Genomic DNA, 24,710 nt, shown 5'->3' on the forward strand with positions numbered 1-24,710 from the left:
AGCCCATAATGTATATGCGTTTATATGTATATTAAAAAAAGAAATCTCCCTCTCACCCCCTGGGGGGTGGTATGTTTGTGATAATGAAGCTTGGGCCCTCGATCCTGTCCTGGGACTTTAATGGGTTCTGCCTTTCTAAGGTTCTGGGATCACGTTGAACTTGACTTTCCACATCTGCTCCAGTTGTTCCTTAAGTTCCTGTTATGTCATTACGGTCTTTGAAATAATTGGGCGGGGGTTCAAATCCCAGTCAGTGCTTGCATCCAGTAATGGTACCCAGGTTAGCCTCCCCCCATGCTACACATGCCACTACCCTCTGATACAGGGGTGTCAAACATAAGGCTCTGATCTAATCCACCAGACCTTATGTGCTCCTTCATATATGACCACAGAGTTTGACCTTTTAACTTTTTTCTGTAAATTAATGGAAACTTTATATTTGAAACTACAATAACTTAAGATGGACCTTCAATTCACCTGGTTTTAGTTCCACTAGAGGGCGCTGTAACCTGAACACATGACAAAAGCTTCAGAAAGTAGGTCCAATTAAAAAAAAAAAAGAAAAAAAAATACAAAAAGAGTGACACACTTAAACCCGTGGACATGTTGAGGACATCATTAGCTGATAAATGAAGTGACAGGAAGCGTTTTAGTTGGACATTCAAAAAGGTTCTTTTATTTTTTTTTCCTTATTTTTGCCCATTTCTTTGTGTTACACTCTGTTTAGCGAAGTCACGCCTAAATCCACAAACCATCGTAGTCACAACTGCAACTATTGCATAAATACAAAGCAACATACAGGTGATGCTCAAAAACGTGTATGACTTGAATGAAACACAAAGAGGTTACAGAGTGCGATGGCGAGAGGAAACAAGATGCAAACACTCACAGCAAAAAGAGAGAGAAAGGAACAACTTTTTTTTCTTTTTCTGTCAGCTTTGGTTTTACGTGGTGAAATCTGTCACTAATCAAATAAAAGTGGGTTCACATGATGACAACAAACGGGCTTTACAGAGGCAGCGATGTCACGTGTACCATGAGGGTGACCTCCACAACACAGGCTGTAAGGAAGGTGGGGGCAAACAGGAACTACAAGACAGCGATTAGACAAGCGTGACTCAGAGTGGGTGGGGGGTGGGGTTATGTCCACACTCACCTGCCCAGAAAAAATAAAAGCACCAGGTTTTAGGCATCCATATGAGGTACTAAAAACCATACGCAAGAAACCCAAGTAAACTTTTTCATTGATGGTTATGATTGGTTCTTTCCTCGCGGCAACAGTGTTTCTGTGCAATGTGTCTTCATCAAGATTGAATCATTAACAAAACCACAAAAAAAGAGAGAAAATAATATACAGAAAGCTCTTATTAGCTCAAATAAGTTTCCAAACAATAAATATGTAGATGTAGAATAAATTCATAGAAGATAAAACACACACACACGACTTCAATCAGTCTGAAAAAGGTAAACCAAGAGATCCAACATGAACGTTAGTGCGCTAAAACTTAGTGAGTGTAGATTTGACTTGTGAAGGGAACATCTCCCTTTTCAAGAGCTTCATATGTGACCTCAATTCAAGCAATGATACTGTATTTATATAGAAATGTTTTAATAAATGTGCAGTGCTTAGTATTAAGGATTAAAGTCATTTGTGATTACAGAATCTCTCATTTTTTTTCATTAATCTTCTGGAGATAATAAGATTTATTGGCTTTGTCCATGCCTGTTTGAAAACAAAAAGCCAAACAAGCCAACTCTTATCTGGAAAAAACTTGGATGTGCGCTTCTTTTTTTCCCCAGTGCCCATATTGAATGGATATAAAGTATTTGAATCACTGCTGGTATATTTCCTTACACTCTTTTTTTTTTGTTTGTTTGTTTTTTACAACCACATGCATTTACATCTATGGATAAAGATATTTTTTTTCTTCCTTTACATTTAAAACTCAAATCAAAAATTTGCATTCGTAAATCTTTTTTCTCTCCGTTAGACTCAGGCTGGTCTGAGAAAAGTGTTTGTGTATATCCGAGCGCCTGTGTTTGCCAGAAGAGCAGTAGTGTCTTCTGTCAGGTGGAGGTCTGGTGGGGGCTCGTGGTTCCCTGCCCTCTCCTGAAGATTTTTCACAGTTTGTCCGTGTCAGGAAAGGGGGGGGGGGGGGGATACTACAACAACAACAACAACAACAACAACAAAAATCCCCAACTCAAAGAAAAACTAAAAGAGAGAGGATGGGGGAGGAGTCCTGCCCCCCAGCAGATAGCCTCCCTCCACTTCAGCTTCGTCACTCCTCGTCGTCGTCGTCTTCCTCCTCCTCGCCGTCGGACAGCGAGGCGCAGGGGCGGATCTGGCGGTAGCCGTCCAGCCACTTCTCCACCATCTGAGTGACGAGCGGGTGGTTGCGGCGGCGGGAGCTTTTCTGAAGTGCAACCAAAACGCCGCCCTCTGTCACGCAGCAGTCCAGCCACTCCCGCAGGAGCTTCTCCTGTTGCTCTTCATTACCCATCTGAAGGACAGGAGGGGACAGACATGACCATCAGAGGGAGCCCTGTCACCTCACTACAGCCCAAACACCGCTTACTCCTTTCTGAACAGTAACTCAGAACAGAATAAGAGAAGCAAGGCTTACAAAGTGACACGGTCCAGACCACATCTACCTGCTGCTGAACTTCCTGAAACTGCTAGTCTGTAGTACAGGTTCTTCCCCCACGGCTTTTCTGTATGTAACACATTTGCATAACACCTCTAGTGGAGAGTTTTAATACCCACAAACAAAGAATGGCAGCTCCAAGTCTGACATTGTTATTTACTGGCTAGATCTGCATTTGCTAACTCCTCAGATACTTTTTCCTTTCTGCACGTCTGACACCAGAGGAACTGCAGACTGAGTGAATTTCTTTATTATTGGCAGCACCGTCCCTGGAATAGTAATTAAATCCTTAATGTTAAACGCTGTGTGGCTATGCTGCTGTTAGTTTTGATCATTTAACCATTGCCCACAGCTACGTCAAAGCTGTATTTCAGAGGAACCACCGCCACCAGTCCAGTAAACAACACTGGAAGTGGGTCACTGTGTTTTCATACCACTTTTTATGCTGTAGAAAGAACTGAACTTAACTTCAGTGTTACTAATTAGCAAATCTCTGTGTGTTTGTTGCACACATATAGTTTATGGAAGCACCACACTAACCAGCTGATAACAACTCTCCACCCTTTGGTCTAACTGTGGCCATTTCTGGCTCCTCCAACTAACAGCGCTGGCCAAAACACTCACACTGAGGCTCCAAAATCTGGAGTCCAGAAATCATTGGGTAACATCATGATGGGTACATCCATCTTTTAAATACAGTCTAAGCAATTTATTTTGTAGTTTCTAAAAGCAGGTGAAAAGCTAAAAAGAAAAATGGAAAGCATACAGGCGACATCTGTCCTTACAGTCTTTTCCTGTACCTGTAAATGAGCATAATGCAGCCACTTAATAAAGTAGAAAAACACCACGTCTGTTGAGTGCCTTACTTCCTGCGCTGAGAGGAAGTGAATGTGAAGCAGCTTCCTCTCGCTGTCGACCAGAGGCAGGAACGTCACTGTCACGTCATCGTCCGTGTTGAGGTTGGCGCCTGCGCCGCGATTGTCAAAGCCATCGTTCTCCATGGCCACCAGCGCTGAGAAGTGGCCCCGCGTGTATCCCAGAGCGATGGGGCTCTTCCAGCAAAAGCTCTGCTCCCACAAAAGAGGCAGGTACACACCTGGAGGGACGTAAAAGACACAAATTCACTATACTATATCTTTTGGTACTGCATAAATATATACTGTACAAATATATAAAAAATAGACTACTACACTACTGCAGCAGAGTCTGAAACGCTGACAAAAAAGGATGCACATCTGTTTACTACTTTTGTGAGCAAACTTAAAATATTTAATTTGAATATTTTGAATTATTTTGGTGTTATGATTCAAGGAGAAGATGAATTATGACGTACTTCCTTTAAATAGAAAACAAAAAAGATCCAAACAACTACTAAGTACACCTCATGATTTAAAGGTTTGTAACAGCGATAACTTGACATAATATTTTCCCCTACGACTTTATCCATCTCTCACATCATTGTGGGGGAATTTTAGGTCACGTTCCTTTCAGATATCGTTTCATTTTATAGAAGTTTGTGGACATTCGTTCATGCACAACTCTCTAAAGATCCCACCCACAACATTGTAGTCAGTTGGAGATTGGCATGGTCTTTTACTAGTCCATTGCAACAGCTTGTGCATTTTCCAGTAGTTCATTTTGCTCAGTTAAGTTCCTAACCGAATAACATAAACTGGAAGTACCATAATAGGAGCTGTTTGACTTCTCCAAAGGCGTTTCAACACTTTCACTACCTCCTTTAGGATAGGATACACTGGGGCTGTCTTTTATGAAAGGATCATTGCGATGGACCATCTGACCATGTATTTTCCATTTCATATCATAATCTGTTTTGTATTTTCAGCAATAACCTGTTAAATGCACAGCTAGACTCTGAAGATCATGCTGCTGGAAGAAAATCTGCTTCTCATCCAGCCTTGCAAGCACTCTCTATGTCTGATCTCTAAATCCAGATTATGAACTAATTTATCAAAGTGTATTCTGTATAATTCCAGGGCATTAGTAAGGTCTGTTTTACTTTGAGTCAGCTGGGATAATTGATGGATGGAGAATATTTTGCTTCAGTCATAGAACTTCTAAACAAGCAGGAGGGAAGGATTTACAATCAATCACTACATAAAACATGATGCATTTAATTTCACACATTTACAAAGTGATTATTGTGATGCCACAATTACAGGGGAATAATCAGCCTTCTTTGGTGAGCGGTGCAGGTTAGTGTCTCAAAAACGAGCAGACCCAATGAGGAAGCTGAGGAAGAGCTTGATGCAAACCTACCAATCAAAATACAGCGCACGCTCAGGTTTTACACGTTCCCCTCTGAAAATGCCATTTAGGTCAACAAGAGGAGGCTGAAGGAGGATTAAAATGTGCATGAGGTCCTGAGGACTGAGACTCAGGTGGAGCTCGGGATTTATTCAAAGAAGAGCTGCATTGTTATGAACTAATCCACCATATAAAGCTGAGATCTGTACGTACACAAACACTATTTACAATTATTAATGAGCCGTCTGTCTGTTAATGAATACACTTTTATTTGTTCTAGAAATAGCAGAGAGAAGTCGTTCACTGTGTGCACACTGCTGAGGAAAAATAAACAGCTCAGTTAATTAATTTCTGCTTTGTTTCATGAAAATCCCAGTATTAAAGTAAGTTGGGCTCAGCTTTAAATGCTCAAGTGAAGAGTTTTAGGACAGAGCCAAAGTGTTGGCATTGTACTCACAGTTTTGAGCCATCGAACCAAAATTCCAATTAGGCACTCCTTCTGATAAAATCTCCCCCTCTCAGTCTAAATAAATAAACACTCCTAGAAGCAGCGATCACAACCAGAACAGGCTTTTTTTGGTGTTCGATTTAGGGGAATTTGCAGTAAAACTGCATGCCATGAACATTAGCAAATCATGCTCGAGTGACTGAGATATTTTCCTCTTCAAAGGGAAACTCCTGCAAACACATATGCCAGAAGGTCAGCTGCAAAAACAGCACTATCCACAACTGGCAGTCACAAAACTGACACTGTGCCTCTTTAGTAAATCCAGAAGCTTTTTAATGATGAAAGAAAGCTTTGCACTGCTGCTGACTGTTAGCAAGTCTGGCTCTAGATGTTGACTCGTCTTTAAAATCCAGATTTTTGTAATGAATTGATATTTTTCACAACAACACGGTAAGGATATGTTATAGTGACTTTAGATGCACGTTTTGCCATCTACCCTCTGCACATTGTAGTTTCAACACAGCAGACACACTGGTGTCACACTGTTGAGGTGATTAGTGTACGGTCATTCAGATTCTCAGCGCACCCCTTTGACAGCTGATATGAGGCATTTGTGTTTAAATGTGGTTGTGTGCATTATAGACAAACATCTCCACTTTGGTCTCAGCCGTTCAAATGACATTGTTCCAGATGTCTTGTGGTTTATTTAGCTCTAACACTGTGAACCCAAGCTCTGTTCTTTTTAGGAGAGAGGTGCATCATCTGACCACTTCTGGGAAGATTGTGGAATTTGTCTGAACACATACCTGAATGCTTCAGACCAGCAAACTGCTAGAACATGTGCTTTTATAGAGGTACTCTCACTCTCAAACTGTCTTTTTCACATACACGACTTTGTTTTACACAAGCTATTATAATCTAGAGTAGGTACTAACTAACCCTTACAAACAAATGTAGAAATAGTTATGAGAACACTGTGTGCTGACATGCATCAGGGTAAAAGAATAGCTCAGCAGAAATTAAAACACTCAAAGTTACCCTGGATTGAAAGCAATGCTTGAATAAATGTCTCACAACAGTCAATGCTGACTTGCAAATACCAGACTGATTATAAAACAAAACAATGCAGGATGACAACACAGAGTGTCTCATATTTCTTTAGTTCCATAACACACAAAGGCAGCTCTCGCATCTCATGAATACATCTGTAACCAACACCGCTATTGAGGAGCCTGTGTGTTGCTACTCTCCTAGTAACCGCTGTGGTTTTACTGGGTTCACTTGTTCACCACTTTAATTGAGGTACCCCACCCCTCTCTATAGGCGCCCATAAGCACCCCTTCCTCTGTGTGTGTGTGTGTATGTGTGTGTATACATTGGCTCCTGGCAACAGTAAATCACTGGTCCATCAGGCAGGCTTTACCACAAGCAGTTGGCCCTTACATAGCACTTTCATCATCCCCTGTACAGCATCACTCAGCAGGCAAATTGAATCCAGACTGTTTTTACTGCTAGTTGTAAAGGTGGCCCCCGCTCTCGGTGCTCTCAGGATTGTTTGACTGTTGATGATTTTCATATGTTCAGCTGTATCTGGATGTCTGCAACCACAATATGAATTCTCCGTGCTCCTGTGACTCATCCTGGCATTTTATGTTGTTTTTGTTATTTTGAGCAACATGGAGCAAAATTACCCATTAAATGAAAGACAATAGACTAATAACTGTTGTAAACAATAATTACTGACGGATCAGAGGGGCAGTTATGTCACCTATGAAAGTTATACACACACACACACACACACACACACGTAGGCTGGAACTATTTCACAAAGGAAGTCTAGTTCTACGCCCGCTGGAATGATGCTGAGCACAACAGCAAACAATATTTGACCGAAACGTTATTTCTTGCTCACCTTGAAAACGGGTGTACCCGAGTGTTTCACCACGGAAACTTTTGTAGTACTTTACTCCATAGACGATGATAGGCCTACGAAGTATGTGTGCAAGAACGAAAATGTGGGTCTGTTCCAAGCTGGATCCTGGCTGCAAAAGAAAAAAAAAACAAAAAAACCCCACACACACACAAAGTCAGAAAAATACAAAACAATGCTCTAGGACTCAGGGAAGCGATAAAATGAGGGTTCTTGAATGCAGCCAGGATACTCTAAATGTGAAAACATGGAAAACACTAATTTAATGAGCTTTCACACCCAGATATAATAACAGCCCACCCAAATACTTAGTCAGTGAGGTCACAAAGAGCAGTGAGAAGCAGAGAAGTGCTGATGACAGACAGGATGCACTTTCAGAGGGCATTACAGGTTAAGTATACTGCACCAAGAGCAGTAAAACTTCTTGCATAATTCATGCATTATTAGCGTGTCACGTTTTAAGCACATCAAGCTCCTGTCCTCCATGTTTGTGTGTGAGTGTGTTTACTTCCATGTACATGTACCTGGCTGGCAAGGGACAGTATGAAAGCCCAGTCTTCCTGCCACTGTTCCTCTCGGAGGGAAAAGTGCAGACCAAAGCTTTGGGAATACCACGACTCCCACTCCTTCCAGCGGGTGTAAAACCTGCACAGACACACACAGATACACACGCACACAAACTGTTTAGCCTGTGACATTATTTGACCTCTGTGCAGCAAGGCGTGGGCTTGCAATTGACTACATTCCTCCACGTCTGTCGTGGTTTGGGCTGGATGGCATTACTCATTATATCTAAACAGCAATTATCTCACCAAAAAACCCACTGTTTCTCACAAATAGACGTGAGTCACGCTGGGCTTTGGAGTCAGACTCCGTGCCCCTCCACTCAAAAATGTGTTTTCTTTTTTTTTTTCTTGTCTCTTTCGTGTACAGAACAATTTATGTGAGTTTGACACCAGAAGCCTGCATTCAATTTTCATCTGCCTGAACACTTGCACCTATGAGCATGTTTTGGAACATCGCAATCATTTTGGAGCCACTCGTGATTCAGGGTGCAACTTAAATAATTTCGTGTGGAAGTTTAAAGAAGAGAATGTTTTGGGGGTTTTTCCAATTAAACTAAGAAGATGCAGGAGTCATAACAGATCTTTGAGGACATAAAAAAAAAAATAAAAAAGCCCTTGTTTCTTATTTCCAGATCAAAGTCTCTGATCTCTTTATAAGCTGCCAATCTAAACTTAGGATTCGTAGACCCCGGCCTCTAAACCACATGTTCCATAGACACGCTGAAGGAAAACAAAATGTAACTTGACACTTTTGAAAGTCAAGCTTTTGTTTTCCTTCAGTGGTGCACTTGAGCTCAGTCATTTCATGATCCACGAATGTTTCTGTGTAAAAAGGTCAGCTAAGCAAAAAAAAAGGAAACACTGGACGAGACAGGGATGTCTGTCGGCAATAAGTTAAGAGTAAACATATCCCTGTTTATTCAGACTATAGTACTTAAAAAATGTAGCTTTTTTGCCTATTTAAGTTGTCTCCTAACTACTAGTCATTAAAAAGAGCAACATACAAGCTCCAATTTCTGTTAACACCTGTCTAAATTTTATGTTTGGTGCACTGTGTCATTCAATGTAACATAATTTGAATTGATTTAAAAGACAAGTGCAAATCAGCTCGAACTACACACTTAATCCCCGTGGCGTCGCCTTACCAGTGAGAACAGTCGTGCAGACTGTCATGGAGGGTTTTGCGGAGTACTGAGTCCTTGTCATAGATGCCCCACGTAGCCTGCAGCACAGAGTCAAGGAGGCAGTCCCCAGCTGTGCGGTTCCACAGGGCATAAAGTCGACTGTCTAACCTAGTCCCCAGCTCCAAGGACCAGTTGATGATGGGAGACTCCTCTTCAAGTTCTAAACAAGAGGGGAGACGGCAGGATATCTCTTCAAAAATTAAATAAAATAAAATTCAAGCAATAACGATAATAATAAGGAAACATGCTGTACAAGGAAGTGCAACAGTGTGGTTGTACAGTGGTCATGGTGTTTCAGTATTAGCTAATGCCTGCTCACATCTGTGAAAATAGTAGTGACATAACAATGTCTGCTTGTAAACCACAAAACCAAATGACTACTCAGGCTCAGGTTATGACAGGAAACCTAAAAAGAGATAAAGACAGAAATAAAGATACTGTATGGCCTAATACAATGTTTGACACACACTGAGACGGTGAACCACAGAGAAGGCTACACAAAAGAGCAGGGACCTTCAGGAAGAAAGGTGACGGCTTTTATAAGCGTTTATGTGTGACCTGAAAGGAAGTACAATCATTCAGCAATGATCAAAGAAATTCCTAAAACTCATTTAGGCTGATTAGGACAAAGGCAACTGGTACATATCCTGAAGTGAGAGCGCTTGGCAGATTGACAAACAGGAAGAAGAAAAAAAACTGTTTGCAAGCAAGAAAATACCAGTTAGACAACATAGCCAGCCTTCTGCTGCCTCCCTGTTATAGTATACAGTTTGTGAGGGGACTCCCCTTGTGTGCCAAGCAGCCAGACCATCAGGGGATCTGGTTTCTCTCTCACATGCTAAAAATAAGTGCATGGATACTTGAGGACGGCATGTGATATGTGTTCATAAAGCAGAAAAGAGTAAATATTTCCACCTTTTTGTACGTCTCGGTCCAGCACCTCATCAAAAAGTTTTTCCTGAACTGCTGGAGGCAAGTCCTCAATGTCTGAAACACAAAGAAGAGGAATAGGAGCAGGTCTTGGTTTGATTTACATTTTACCCTGATAGATGTGTGCATCTTTGTTTTAACTACCTGTAAAACTTTACTAAAATGACAGAAAAATTTCTCTGACTCATTTCAACTCAAGCCACCATGTTTTGTTCACTTCACAACAGCCCGTGGCTTTCACTCTCTGCCCTGAGCTCTGCTCAGCACAGTAGCTTATTCTTTAGCTAAAATAAATGAATGCATTGACTTAGTGGAACTGAACAGAATGGGTTTCTATAGTGGCCAGAAGCCAAGGTCGGCATGTCCTGAACACTCTGCAAAACAAAAATCCTTAGCTTAGCTACCAGCTTCAGACTGAACCACTAGATCAGTTCCACACAGTACAATTCAACAGAAATAGCACTGAATGCCTGCAATTTTACCAAAACACACTGGCAAAACACTAAATATGGCTTTGCTATGAATGAAAGTCAAGCATGGCTGGTGCATAGTTGGCAGTACGTGGTATTTTCAGTTTGCTATTACAATACACAAACAATGTAGCCTCCATGTTGTGGCAGCTGGAAACAGACAACCGTGGCATTATGTCCCCGCAGCGATCGAGCAACAAGCAATCTTATACGCCAGAAGTAAACAAAACAAGCATTCTGATACACACTCGGAAAGCCAGACGGAATGGCTTGGCTGGGTTTATTCAGCTACAGACACTTTGAACGGCTTCTGGAATTTATGTTATGATATTTTGTAAACGGTTTTTTTTCTGGCTGCATTTACTCGTTTGTCTGCTAATGCGGTGCTGACCTGCAGGCAGGGTGAATGTCACTAGATCGGTGAGGAAATAGCAGGTGAAGTCTCCCTTGCGCTGGTGAAGAGAGGCGGCTACCTCACGACGGATCTGCTCTGTTAGCTCGGGACAAACCATGGCTGGAATACACTTGGCTGCCTGTTGGGATACCTGCAGAGAGGAGAGCATATAGAGAGAGAATTTAAATCTACATAAAGCGTACAGGATGCACAGAATAAGAAAAAAGCAAGAGCATTTCCTGCAACTACAAAGAACCATAAAACCACAAACTAATGCAAAACCAACTGAATGCATTGCTCCACCGAGGCCTAAGAAGAATAAAATTTAACAGTCACAGCTTCAGCGCCCTGAAAGTCACTTGACTTTGATAATATCTGATGGAGTTAAGATAAAGAGATCTGGAGAGATTATTCTGAACAAATCCTTTTTGTCTGATACGTTATGTCAATTTAGAGAGGCCAAGAACAAGAAAAGAAGTCAGTTCATTTTTATATTCTTACCTAGACTGAAAAACCAAAACCTTCTATGAAGAGAGAGATTATGAGCAAAGCGGTAAAATTATGACTGTGTGAAGCATCCGATTTATCTCTCCTTTTAAATAAACCTAGTAAATTTCTGGAGATGCCATTTAAACAAATTCTACCACATTCGCTGTCTGAATACTTGGGAAAGTCATTCATTTTGGGGTCTGTAGGCAGAAGACTTAGCTCACTGTGTTCTGAGCTAATTTTACTTTCACTAATCAAATCTAAATCACCTCCAGGACACAGCAAGTTCACGCAGGTGTCAGCTTTGGGGCGTTTCAGAGACATGATCCAGTGGTTACTCACTAACCCTGTTGGAAAAGAAACTGGGGCAGCGGCTGAGTGTGGGTGAAGAGGTGTGTGTACAGATAATCCGGGATCACAGTGCTGAAGGCAAGAGGGGTGCAATCAACATCAGCACATGCACAGTTCAAGCAGACACACATGAACTCAGCGAGCCTCACTGCACAGACACACCAGGATGCTGAACATATAATACCAATGCTATTAAATAATTACTGACAGAGGAACATATTATTATACAGTTTGTGGAACAGGAGTGTGCAGCTGAATTTAGTCCCTCTCTTTCCTAAAAACACTCTGGTCCTAGGACTTCTCCTGGCTGATCTCACTAAACGAGAGTAGGAGAAGAAGCTTGAAGCCAATTTTGGGGTCATGCAGATTCTCATATTCAGAAATAAAACTACATTTACTAGGTTGAGTAGAAGAGCTCAACCAATAGTATTTTTCTTATTTAATATTTATTTAAAGTATCCATGTGTAGGTGTTATCTAATTAAAAGTTGTTTTTTTTTTTTTAGATTGAGCCTAATTTTACTTTCCATCCATGCATTTTCTTAATCGCATCTCCAGCTAGGGGCATGGGGTGTATGAGTCTGTCCCAGCTGAGCCTGAGTGAGAGACTGGGTACACCCTGGACTAGGTCTGCACAATAAATCGAATGTTAATCACGATTGTGATTTTGGCTACCCACAAAACAAATGAACACAAACAGCCGACACTGAAAATGTGTGCTTCAACAATACAAAGAAAAACCAGATCAAGCGCTCCCTAAATTACAGTTCGATAACGTGCCTGCCTGTGCCAGTCGTAGTGGTTTTCCCTGTATTATGCAGCATGAAGTTTCCTGGATGTAGCCTGGACAAGTAACACTACATTAAAATGACAAAACTACAAAACAAAAATTAAGTGTCTGGCACAGCAGAAGGTGAAGAACCTGTTCCCAGAAGTGGATCATCATTGGTTGGTTGAAAATATTTCAGATTTAGGGCGAGTGGTATTAACCAAGAATGAACCATATTCAAAGAGTCCTGTAGAGCTGCGTCTGCACGACAAACCAACACAACTAACCCATTCAACCACCTGAAAACACACCACTAACTACAGTGTAATCAATACACGAAGGCCAAGAAAAATAATTAAATGGTTGCTAGTATGAATTGTCCATCATCAAGCAGCAAAACAATGCAACGGAAATAAAGGAGCAGTGTAGGGGAGTGTCATTTATAAATAAAACATTTTGTCGCTAAAATCAATAAATAATTCAGTAGATAACGGTGATCTTATTATTGATCCAAACAATTGTGATAACCATTTTGGCCATAATTGTGCAACCCTACCCTGAACATGTCACCAGTACATGTAAGCAGCGCTAACACAGACACAGACAACCATTCACACTCTCACATTCACAACTGCAGCTAATTGTAAAATCGCCAGTGAGTCTAACAGGTATATTTTTGGACTGTGAGAGGAAAGCAGAGCACTTCGAGGACACTTGTACAGACAAAAGAGACCACCATGGTTGTGTGTTGGTTATATGCAAAGCTTTGCAGACTATCATTTACAGTTGAGTACATCCTACAAAGAACACAGAAGTTATAATATACAAAGTATGCCTTTGTAGTGAAGTGAAACGGACCGTTAAAAACAATTAAAATGCCAACTTAAGCCAACTATGCTCCTGCCGTTTTGAAGGACTTCAGGCAAGATCCCCAAATCCTTTACTCTGTGCAGCTGAAGCCCTATGAAAACAGACACAAACTGGGCACCACAATTTCTGCTACAAGGACTTAAAAGCTAAACATGAAGATCCCAGCCGACAAAGCGTCTTGTAATTAATCATCTACAGTATGACCTATATAGTCACGTATTTAATATGGTCTAGTGCTTTGATAATCTACAAACATAATTCAGAAAGTTGATACCTTAGGGTAGGTGATTTCTGAAAGCGAACCAAGTCTGCACTGACCTCTGTGAGCAACACTGCCAGCATGTCCTGTCTCTGGAAGCGGATGGCTAGGTGAACCAGCGTGAAGCCATCATCGAATGCTGAGGGCCGGTTTAATAGGCGCACCTCGTCGGACGTTAGCTGTCTTGCGATGTCACCTCCCGATGTCTTGTAGGCTTCCACAGCTGCCAGGTCACCTTCTACAACACCTTTCAGACAAAGAGGGGGAAGGAGAAAGCTCCCATCAATAAACAATGTTACCAAGTGATCACTGTGGACACAGTTTTGAAGAGAAGACCTTTTTTTTTTTTCCTGCTTTGCCCCACATTAGCACAAATTTTGTGCATTTAACTGGCAATCATTTTCATGAAGACATTTAAAATATAAAAATGAAAAGGCTCTGCTGAGAAAAATAAATCCTTTAACAGTCCACTTTTGGCTGTGGAAAAAATAGGAAATGAGCAGACGTGCTGACCAATGCAGTCGAATCACACCAAGTCTTAACACAGCAGAGACATAAAAAGACAACCTTGCGCAGAGGTCAGTTTACACTACACTAAAATATATGAAATATTGGAGATCTGAATGTGCTTTATCTCTGTGGCAGCTGTGACAGCTTTGAGACTTTGCTGACTTTGAAGTCAAGGGGAAAAGACATCAGGGGGCAGAGTGTGATCATCAGAGTGTGATGTTTTTTTCACCTCCTTAATCTTCATGTTTATGTTGTAGCATAAGCGTTGATGGATATGTTTGAGCAGCTGTTGGTGTGTCTGTTCTTTTCTGGTGCAAAGTGTAAATGAAACAACCAACTTCCAGAGAACAAACTCAAATAGTTACCAGCTAATGAGACACTACTGCAGGAAGAGTCATTCTGTGAAGAAAAAAAAACAAAACAAAAACCAGCAGATTTTTTTAATATATTAACTTTTGCATATGCAATGAAGCACTGCAAAATTGTATGTTTACTTGCAAATTGAGTTATAGTATAATTTTAATTTTTGTCCATGAACTCACACACGTGATTTGCGGACATGAACTGTTAATAGTCAGCTTTATGTTTTAATATAAGTTGACGGAGACTTTTATGAACACGTTCTGCTCAGAATGAAATAAATAAATTGACATATTTGGTTTTCACATCCTTTGTTAGGGAAGGTTAATGAAGTTTAAGTTAAACTAAAGAAAAAGCTCAAATTAAAGGAGAAGCGATCCATCTCGATGTGGCGAGGAGAGAACTTAGAGGTGAGTGATTGAAGTGGCTACCAATGAGAGCGAAGGATACTAACTGACAAATCACAGGGCTGTAAATATGGTAAAGGGTTACCTAGGCAACCGGAGCTAGGCTCACCTGTTAGCAGCCAACCATCAGCAACAAACCAATGTGTGATGAGCTTCTTGCCCGAATACCTCTTAGATTGTGAAGAACATTTATATAGAAGCTTTATTTTAGAAAATAAAAAAAAAACTAACTCAAACATTATTGTGTAAATAAAAAAATAGCTATAATAAAAAAAAATTAAAAAAAATCAGGAACAGGAAATGTGCTCAGCTTTAGTCTTTGTTATTTTGATTTTTGCAATATTGAATTTTATTATTGCACTCTTCTGAACTTCGTAAATCTTACAATTTGCCAAATTATTATCAGCATTATAATCATCAAACTAATCCTGACATTGCAATTAATATAAAAACATAATTAAAACACTTATACAATAAATGCTACATTTAAATAAGAAAAACCAATACTGAAACGGAACTGAAAACAAAAAGTTAACCCTACAAAAAAAACAAAGAAAGTACTGGTATCCCTCAGCCTCCTAGTAGATGCGCCTATGGTATCAATTTCAAAATTCTACGTGGTCTCGTTCTCGAGTTATCGCATTCACAAACTTGGGTGTCCACGCCACCTGTACGCTTGCCCTGCAGGGTGATGACAATACCCCATCAACCTTTTGCAGCTGAGGGGTAAAAACTGATAGAAAATACAAAGCTATAATAACTCTTGTGCAAGCCTCTAGTTCTGTGATCAACCACAGTGAGACAAAATAACCTATTAGTAGTTTAAGCAGAGTAAAACATTGAGCTAAATGTGTTTTTATGAGTAATGAAAACAAAATCAAAGTGTAAATTTCTTTCAAATATGACAGCAGCCACAGAAATATCCTCTTCCCATTTCTAGCGTATACAGTAAATTCTCATGTGGTAGTCTCTCGTACATTTGATAGCTTAAAACACTGTTGCGCTTTTGTTCTCGCGTCAAAGGACCACACACAATGCTCAGCTGCATAATCTGCATGTGAGTGAGAGCGAGAGAGACATGGAGTGGGTAGAAGGACTTGCTGTGCCATGTGGAGCTGGCTAGCGCGGTGAGGGATGAGAGAAACTACACAATAGCAGCGCAGCGTGATAGAAGGATCACAAAACCACTTTCCAAAAAACACTCCATTAGCGTGGGTGTGCCTGTAGCCCTGCAGTCAGTACTGTACTCACAGATCCTTTGGTGAACACAAAAGGCTCCAATATGCAAACAGACATACACTTAAAGACAGACTAATTAGACAGAATGGATCAGGCTAAGTGATTCTTGTCTATTTCTCCTACAAAGGACGCACATTTCAATAATGGTGATAGCGGGCGCCTCCATCATAGCAGAATCAACAGATGGATGTGGGTGATTCAAAGTCTATTTGTGATTGGTACAGTTTCCTGTTTAAACAGCCGCTTCAGAGAGAAAAACAGAAGAAGTAAATATTCTGTCAGCATACCTTCCTGTTCAAGGACACCTGGATTGGACATATTAGACATCTTTATTTAACAGGAGCACTGCTGAAAAAAGTACGTAAAAGTAGAAGAAAAACACAAATTAATAAAGCGCAACTGAATTTACAAACACATTTTATAGTAATAAATTCTTCTGTACTGTGTGGGTTGGCTAAGTGGCATTTCTTAGTGTATTGTTTTGTTACTGTTGGTGTAATAGTAACATGTTGGCTTTTCCCTGCAATCACATATCAAAATGATGGCCCTGAATGAGGTTTGTAGTAGTCTGACATTATATTGAGCATCCTGCTGGTATTGACACACCAATCTGCTTTTTGTCTGAAAGGCTAGCAAGACAATCCCTTAGTATGTCACACCTAACCAAAACAATGAAGTTGGCATTGTTTTAGCATTTTATAATATAACAATATGATTTATAAACATTGTGATATGCTGCATCGTAACAAATGTTAGCATTTCCTTCGGGATTAATAAAGTATTCTGATTCTGATAATTCAACACTACTGTGGAAAAACAGGCATTAAGAAACAGTTTCATTGCATACACTTCTGTTGTTTTTCATATATTTAATGCCAGCTTGGAGTAAATATTACATAAGAGAATACCATAAAATTATTAATATTCATGGTCTTAAGGGAACTAAAAACAATCCATCATTACAACTGCATCTAGATAGAGACATTACAGATGGACCCTTACTGTGGAAAATCTGTCCATATACTGTAGATAGATATTGTCCATATCTGACAATGAGACTTCGGTAAAGACTGAATTAAATTAATGTTCTGATTGAACTATATCATAAACTATATAAGTATATATATAGCAACAATGTATAAATGTGTGGAAATATTGCTGCATTATTACTTTTATCCTTCAACCGGGAAAGGAGGACATGATTTTGTTTGATGTTTGCACATTCCTTGTGTTCACATTGGCTTCCGTTGACTATGCACCTGTTTCCTTTCACATTCCTAAAGTAGGAGGATCCAAGTCTTTATGCTGTATGAGCACTCCCCTTTTTTACTAAAATAAAGAAATTTGAAATGTGTAAATGTAAATAAAACAGAATGTGATGGTTTGTAAAATCATTTGGATCCTATTTAACTGATAATTAAAAAAAACAAAACAAAAACAATATATCAAATGGTAAATCTGAGGAACAGTATTCTGAAAAATATATGGTTATTTTGAATTTGATGCCAGCAACACAAGAAAATAAGTTCAGGTCAAAGAGGAGAGAGAGTAAGCAAAAGTTTAAATGTCAGCATGTTATGGCGGTGCATCTACGCACACTGCATGAGTATTTTGCACAACCGTAAATGTGCCGGTAATTCAAAATTACACCAGACTACACCTTTCTCAGGAAAGGCCTTGCTTATTTTAGGAAGATGATGCCAAACCACATCCTGCCCATATTAGTGTGGTTCTCTAGTAAAACCTCTGGGTATTTAATGACATAATACTAAGCATTTTGTTTATTTACCAACACAAATGCCACACGTGTTCAGTTTAAGGATCATGGGTCATGCACACTGTAGGAGTGACGGTAAGTTCTACAGCCACAGGCATTTTCTATTTTTGACTTATTTTACATGGATCGTGCTAATTTTAGTGCATCAGGCTCCTCAGTAAACAACTTTAGGTATTGGGAAACCGTGACCACAGTTTCAAAACTATAGGAGTGAAAATTTAACTTCTTTGCCCCCAGCACTTCATCACAGGTTTGATTTTGTGAGAGGCTGTTTGTCACATCCACTATTCTACCATAACATTAAAACTACTGACAGTGACAATCTGAAGTGAATAACATTAACAATCTATTTAAAATACAATGTGCAGGTGTGGCTTGAGGACCATGGCAAACTTCACAGCACTGACTTGAACTCATCACCCTTATGTGACTGAGCATCAGCAAGCAGAGTCAGCAGAACCATCCCAATTCACAGAGGACATCACTGTAATCACATTACATTTTTCTGTAATAATATAATGCATTTATGTACTAATTTCAATAATTACATTAGTCCCTAATCAACAATTATGCTGTTACTTGTATTATATAAACTATTCAAACTGGCTTCTGTAGGAAAACGGTCTACAGACTTTGAAGAGCTCAGATTACTTTCATTTTTAATGCATGAAAGGACAAGAATGTTACTGTAAAGTGGCAGAAACAACTATCCACTACTGCTAATACAACTTTGTGTCTCTTTGTAAGCATCAGCAAAGACGGCATGGTCATATGAAGCTAGCAGTGAAGAACCCTGGATCCAGAGTGCATGCTGACCCCAGCCTATTAGCCAAAGCTTGAACAAATAATAAAAGCTATGATGAGCAGACGGGCTTGTACCCATACCTGGTGCGACAGTAGACTCTCCGTGGCCACAGCACATCTGTGAAGTGCTCTTTGGGCTGTTTTTCATAAAACACTAAAAGAAAGATCCTCTTTAGGACTGGGATTTGTGTCAATGTGTGGGACTGTACATTCGAATTATATGACAATAAATCTCAGGTCATGTTGTACAGTACTGCAGAACATATCGAGTAATGTAATAAATTACCTTTCTGCAGGGAGTAATTAAGTAAGAAAAGGTTTTAGGTTTTTCAAAACATTATAAGTAATTACTCCAGTGTTGCTCAGGACACACCCTATTATGCACTTCACCCAAAGGATGTGCTGTGAGCATTCTGGTACCAGATGCCAAAAGACACCCCAAGGAGGTGTCCATGTTCAAAACAGAGTTACTTTGACAGCACCAGGAATTCCTACATATTATTATGCAGGTGATTTTATTGTTTTCATGCTGATCAGTGTATGTCTATGAACTTCAGCTCACAAAAATTTTTGGCAGCACAACAGATGTTGTTTGTCAAAACATGCAGCCTTAAAAACATGTGATTTCTATTACTCTTGCATGACGTGTTATTTCATATTTCACGCTTTAGTCTGGCTTCATGCAGGATCAGAACCCGTGACCAGGCCTGATGTAGAACCACATAACCACTGTGACGTCTCCCATTTGTTAGTGAAGACCTGTTATGTCTCAAGTCTCAAGCTGGGCGTTTTCACCATTGCCATCTTTTTTTCAAATGTTTTCTAATTAAAGCTGACAAGCAAGGAGTGGTTCTGACAGTGAGGACACTGTAGAGTAATGGGCTAACAATTTAAGATGAACAAATCATTAACCAATAGGGATAACCCTGGATGATCCTCATTTCTGTGTCTAATAACTACCATAATTTACAAACTGAGCTTCATGTTTTATTCAAAATTTCTTCAATCTAGTGACTTAACCAAAAAGTCATCAAGAAAATGCTCGAGATCACAAAGTGGGCTGAGGGCAGTTTTCCAGTAGACTTCTATACAAGTGAACTTTTTTGGCAACAAATAGAAGTGGCCCTGCTGGGTATGAAAAGCTTCTCAGGTTTAAGGCGCATCGGCACATCTGCAGAGGCTTCACGTTTCAGACCCAGAAGCTGCAGCCGTCTTTATAGCATGTATCTGTAGAACTCATGCTGAACATAGCCCAAGGTTATCCAAAGCAGGTTTGATGTGTCAATGCTGACTGAAGTGACAAAGGTTGTATTAATTTGTAAAGCTTTGTAAAGCATCATTTTATACTTAAAAGTATACCAGATACTTTTAAAATGGAGGATTATTGACACTTTTTGTTATTTACTTTCTCTTATTAACAGTAGTGCAGCATTTGAGCACCTTAACGACAAAACAAACAATATGTGTCTGTGGTTCCACATGAGCAGCAGTTCTAAGACACAGAATAATGTCTGTGCTGATAAACACAGATATTATTCCTCAGATCAGAACAGATGGCATGAGGCAGATATTGATATAAAACTTTCCGAAGTATGTCTAGTGAACCTGCCAAATAGGGAGTGAATTTAAAGAATGTCTTTGATTTCTTTTCCTTTAACAGAAGAGGAATGAATTAGGAGACATTTCCAATCAGATAAGGAATGTTAACACTTGAATAAGCCTAAACAAAATCATGCCTACTTGCAAGAGAAATTTTTGACCAGATGAGACTTTGTCCCACGGGAACAAGCAACACAGACATGAGGGAATTCAACATCTGACATGCAGCAAGAGACCCAGAGCAGAGCCAGAAACAAACTATCTGCAGTGATATTGCTCTTACAGGTTTTGAGGAATGTAGCAGGAAAAAAGGCACAATTTTTAATCACTAAAAGGACTTCATTGCGATACCAAATGCAGGCATGACTGTCAAATTTGTGCATATATAACACAGTATATATAACACAGAATAATCAACTGTCAGAGGGACAGATAAGGAAAACAGACGGGAGGTTGAGTGGGCATACAGAACAAACGCTACTCATCCATGAAAAAGGCAAGAGAAAGAGTAAGACAGTGGTGTGAGAGAGGGAAAAAAAGAAAAAACTAGTTGTTCCTACAATGCGCATCCTTCCTCCCACTCTGCATTCGCCAGTGTACAGTGTGGGTGGCAGGACACTTGCTGTCTTTATAGTGAATTTTTTACTAGCTGAATACAGAGGACTTCCAAGCATACATAGTGTGTCTGCAATGTTAAGATTACATTCAAGATAATCTAGATACAGTTCTATAAACTGCTTAGTAAATAGTTGCCTTGCAGGTTGTTAAGCAACATACTGTGAATCATTCACACAAATTTGGGAAAAATGTCATTTCACGGTGTTAGCTTGCCTTATATTATTCACTTGACTCACTGCCCATCTCATAACATAAGCAAAATACAAGTCAAACATACTTCAGTGAAGTCATCCATCCTTAAAAACTCACCAACACAAGCATTGAGGAACAGCCAATCACTCCGTCTCATCCTGTTCTTAATCTGCTTGAGTTTTTTGAAATCCACCTCAAGATCTTCTTTGCTCCCAATCCCAGCGCCTGATGCCAGTTCAATCCTCTGAAAGTCCATGTTCACCTCTGACTCCCGCTTTAACGTTGGCGGTGACCTCCTCTGGCTGCTGCTACAACTCCCTACACCACCCACCACACCTCCTACTCCTTGACTAACCATGTGGCCAACAACAGCCCTCCTGTTGTCCCTGTCCTGGTCAAGTTTTGAGGATGATTGTTGACTCTCAGGTTCCGATGCCAGTTCGATGGGCTCAGCCAGCAGACTATTGGGTGTGGGGTGATCGCACACAACACACTTGAGAGCCTTGGCCCAATTTTCATAAGTGCAGGCAGTGCAGGTCCAGTGCTGTGTATGAGTGTTGAGCCTGTTACGGTCATTATATTCCTCACAAGTGTCTGTAGTGGTGGTTGGGGGAGAGGGGCGACATCCAGAGCCTGAGGTCTGGGGTGTTTCTGTGGGGCTGCGTGGCTGCTGGGTATGATGTCCTTGATGGGCTGCATGCTGCCCATGCTGTTGTTGGTGTTGGTGTTGTTGAGCCTGCTGCCTCTGGCACAGGCACTGAGTACACCGGATAGCTCGAGGCCAGTTCAGATAGGTGCACATGTGGCACGACCACTTACTACTAGGCTCAGGTACGTCAGCAATGCGAATGCGGGGTCGGGCGCTGGAGTCTGGACAAATAAGTAAGCTAGATCCCCCCTGAGATGGACTGTTGCTGAGGTCTGCAGGGCCCCACTGATGCACACTGGCATCCAGGGCAGGGCTGCACTTGAAGGGCTCCTCAGTAATGATGGCACCCCCGCTGGGCCTCTGAGCGCGGCACATGGTGCACTTGATGGCTGACGGCCAGTTCTCGTATGTGCAGTATTCACAGGCCCACTTGGCAACCAGCTCGGTCATCGTCGCACCGCCGCTAAGGGAGGCTTCCTGCCGTTCAGAGGGACTCAGCTTGGCAGATCCACTCTCAAGGAGATCACACAGCAAGCAGCACACTAAGGTTTAAAGGGGGGAAAAAACCCAAACAGATATGTTAAATAAATAATAAAAAAGACAAACCACAGTATCTTATTAATCAAAGGCAAACACTTCAAGAAGGTAAAGGGATTAAAAATTAGCTTGTTTCTCGGTTTAAATGAGCAAAATACACTGCCAAATGTCCCAAACAAAGCCTACTTATTTACAGCCACCTGTGTATTCAAATTATTGACTGGCAAACAAAATTTTAATAAACAGATATGCCCACTCTTGATCTGGTATTAATTTGTAGTAATAACCAAACTATTGTTTAGAGACCCACAAAAACAAAGTGCAAGGGCAAAACTGCAGCCTAGAGTGCAACACTGACTATAAACACATACAGTTAAGTTATATACACCAGGCACATGCGCCCTACAACAACCAGGCAAGGTAATAAGAGACAAGGACAGATGAAACCTGACGCCCAGCAGGGAGGCGCGTGACTGGTTAAGAGACTTATGCACAGAAAGAAAATTCGCCGTAAAGCTAATTAAGACCTTAAATGATCCAACTGTATGTGTCCCACGCTGTATTCTGAACCATGAACACCAAAATAAAAGATAAGGCTGGCTCCGACAGGGCAGGTCTGTAGTCCCGTTACTGTTTACGCCACGCCTCCCAAGTTTACCAACACACAGTGAGAAATTCAACATTTTTTTTGTGAGCTGCATGTTCTGAAAACAACTGTGTCAAGTAGCTTTGGTACTCACAAGCAACTAGCAAAACTGTCAAGACACTCCGCTATAATATACTTGAATTTATTTAAATAAGCATTTGACTAGTGTGATTTACAGCCAGTAGTGGTAAACTAACAAATGACACTGTACGGCTGTGTCGTGTCTTAACGGAACCAGCTAGCTGTCACTTACCTTCCATAACAACCGCTCGGTTGCCATCCAGGATTTATGGCCAAGCTAGCTGGCTGCGGCTCGCTAACGTTACGGGATTATGTTTTGCTCGTAACCGTCTGAGAGGCCCTTATCAACTCTACGAGAAGGTGTCTTAACGCTGTAACCCTCACCTTTTGCTTTGCTGTGTTTACACTCCTCGGTCCCCCCTCCCCACGCCCGGTGCAGCCAAAACCAATGGAGTTTCTCCCCCCACCCCACCCCCGGTCGGAGAAACCAACTCCACTCCGAACTCAGGCTCCTCTCACTTGGACGAAACTAGCCGCATATTTACTTCTTTTGGGGGCGCCGTTTACTTGGCAGTTGACAGTCCACACATACCGCGTAGCAAGAACCCTCCCTCCCCCCTCCCCAGGTCCCGTCCCTCGGCCTGTCTCTTCTGAGTTTTTAAATCATTTTCCCGTTTTCCACAAACACCAAGCGGACGGACTTTAATGGCGGCACAGGGAAGGGAAGCAACCGAGGCAGGGCTTAAAAATACACTACGAGGGAGAGCAGAGAGCTCTGGGCCGTGTTACAGTCAGAGGCAGGATCAGGATTTACCACCCGAATCTGCTGAGCAAGCCGATTGGTTGACACATGTGTATCCCTTGACACGGACCAATCACATTCTACGTCTCTCATTCCAATTGTTAAAAGGCTCAGTCAAAGCAAAACAGACTCGAATATCACAGAAATAACGAAAAGAGCCATTAGAGCGCCCGTTCTTTTAGTCGCTAGGCTTAGTTAGTCAGAGTAAAATGTGTTTGTTTTATAATTTATGCATCGCAATATGTTGCATCTCTGGCAATCAACCACGTGGTATTCCCCCCTAAAAAGGGACGAAAGGATGATGTCATCGTAAAAAAATACTGCAGCAAGCAGTCTGCAGTAATGCATGACAGCTTGATCAACAGTTCCCAGCGTGAAACTAGTGACGATATTGGTGAGAAGCTCCTATCATCAAAGCAGATTTTTATATTCCACAATAATTAATGATTCCCCAATTCATTTTTCACATGCAAAAATAATAATAAAATTAAAATCTATGACTAGCTTTTTTTTTCTTCCCAGGAAATCCCAAACTCTAAGCACAAAGTTTTCTTTACATTATAAAGACAATGCATCCAAATAAAATGCACGTATGAGGATTTACACCCACTTACATGTTAATGTCTTTGAAAAATGGAAACTTTAAAGCATTCAATGAAGACTGTTTATCGCAATAACAAAACAAAGAGGCATTATATCACATATGCATGTCTCATTTATTACCCTCCCAGTTCAAGAACCTTATTCTCTGTGCTCATCTAAGCAAGTCCTTGGTCAGCTATTGTCAAGTACACAAATCCAGATAAAAGCCAAGAAGATCTCATCTGCGCTCTGGACTTTGTGCTTTGGGGAGGTGTTTATGTTGCAATGAACCACTTGGGGGCGGAGGAAGTGAAAGGTCATCCTATACAGTAAGTACATGAGTGTATTGGAGCTTAAAAGGTATACAATCCTAACAATGTTAGGTCTCGCACTCT

The 24,710-nt window shown here is 40.8% G+C and overlaps 1 protein-coding gene across 2 annotated transcripts; it reads right to left on the bottom strand.

Moving 5' to 3' along the window:
* Positions 1-647: 647 nt before the first annotated feature.
* Positions 648-23,688, bottom strand: zranb1b (zinc finger, RAN-binding domain containing 1b). 2 transcript variants are annotated; one of them, XM_026190085.2, is made up of 10 exons: positions 23,316-23,688; positions 21,196-22,269; positions 13,632-13,819; positions 10,833-10,986; positions 9,957-10,028; positions 9,003-9,201; positions 7,816-7,936; positions 7,274-7,403; positions 3,515-3,744; positions 648-2,504 (listed from the first exon to the last, which is right to left on the bottom strand). In XM_026190085.2, exons 2-10 carry the CDS (start codon positions 22,175-22,177, stop codon positions 2,283-2,285), a joined length of 2,298 nt encoding a protein of 765 aa, XP_026045870.1. In that variant the 5' UTR covers positions 22,178-22,269; positions 23,316-23,688; the 3' UTR covers positions 648-2,282. The 2 variants fall into 2 exon arrangements, with proteins under 2 accessions (XP_026045870.1, XP_026045868.1); XM_026190083.2 differs by having other exon boundaries at positions 23,164-23,646.
* Positions 23,689-24,710: the final 1,022 nt, after the last annotated feature.

Source organism: Astatotilapia calliptera, chromosome 13 (assembly GCF_964374335.1).
Source record: "Astatotilapia calliptera chromosome 13, fAstCal68.1, whole genome shotgun sequence".
Taxonomy (NCBI): domain Eukaryota; kingdom Metazoa; phylum Chordata; class Actinopteri; order Cichliformes; family Cichlidae; genus Astatotilapia; species Astatotilapia calliptera.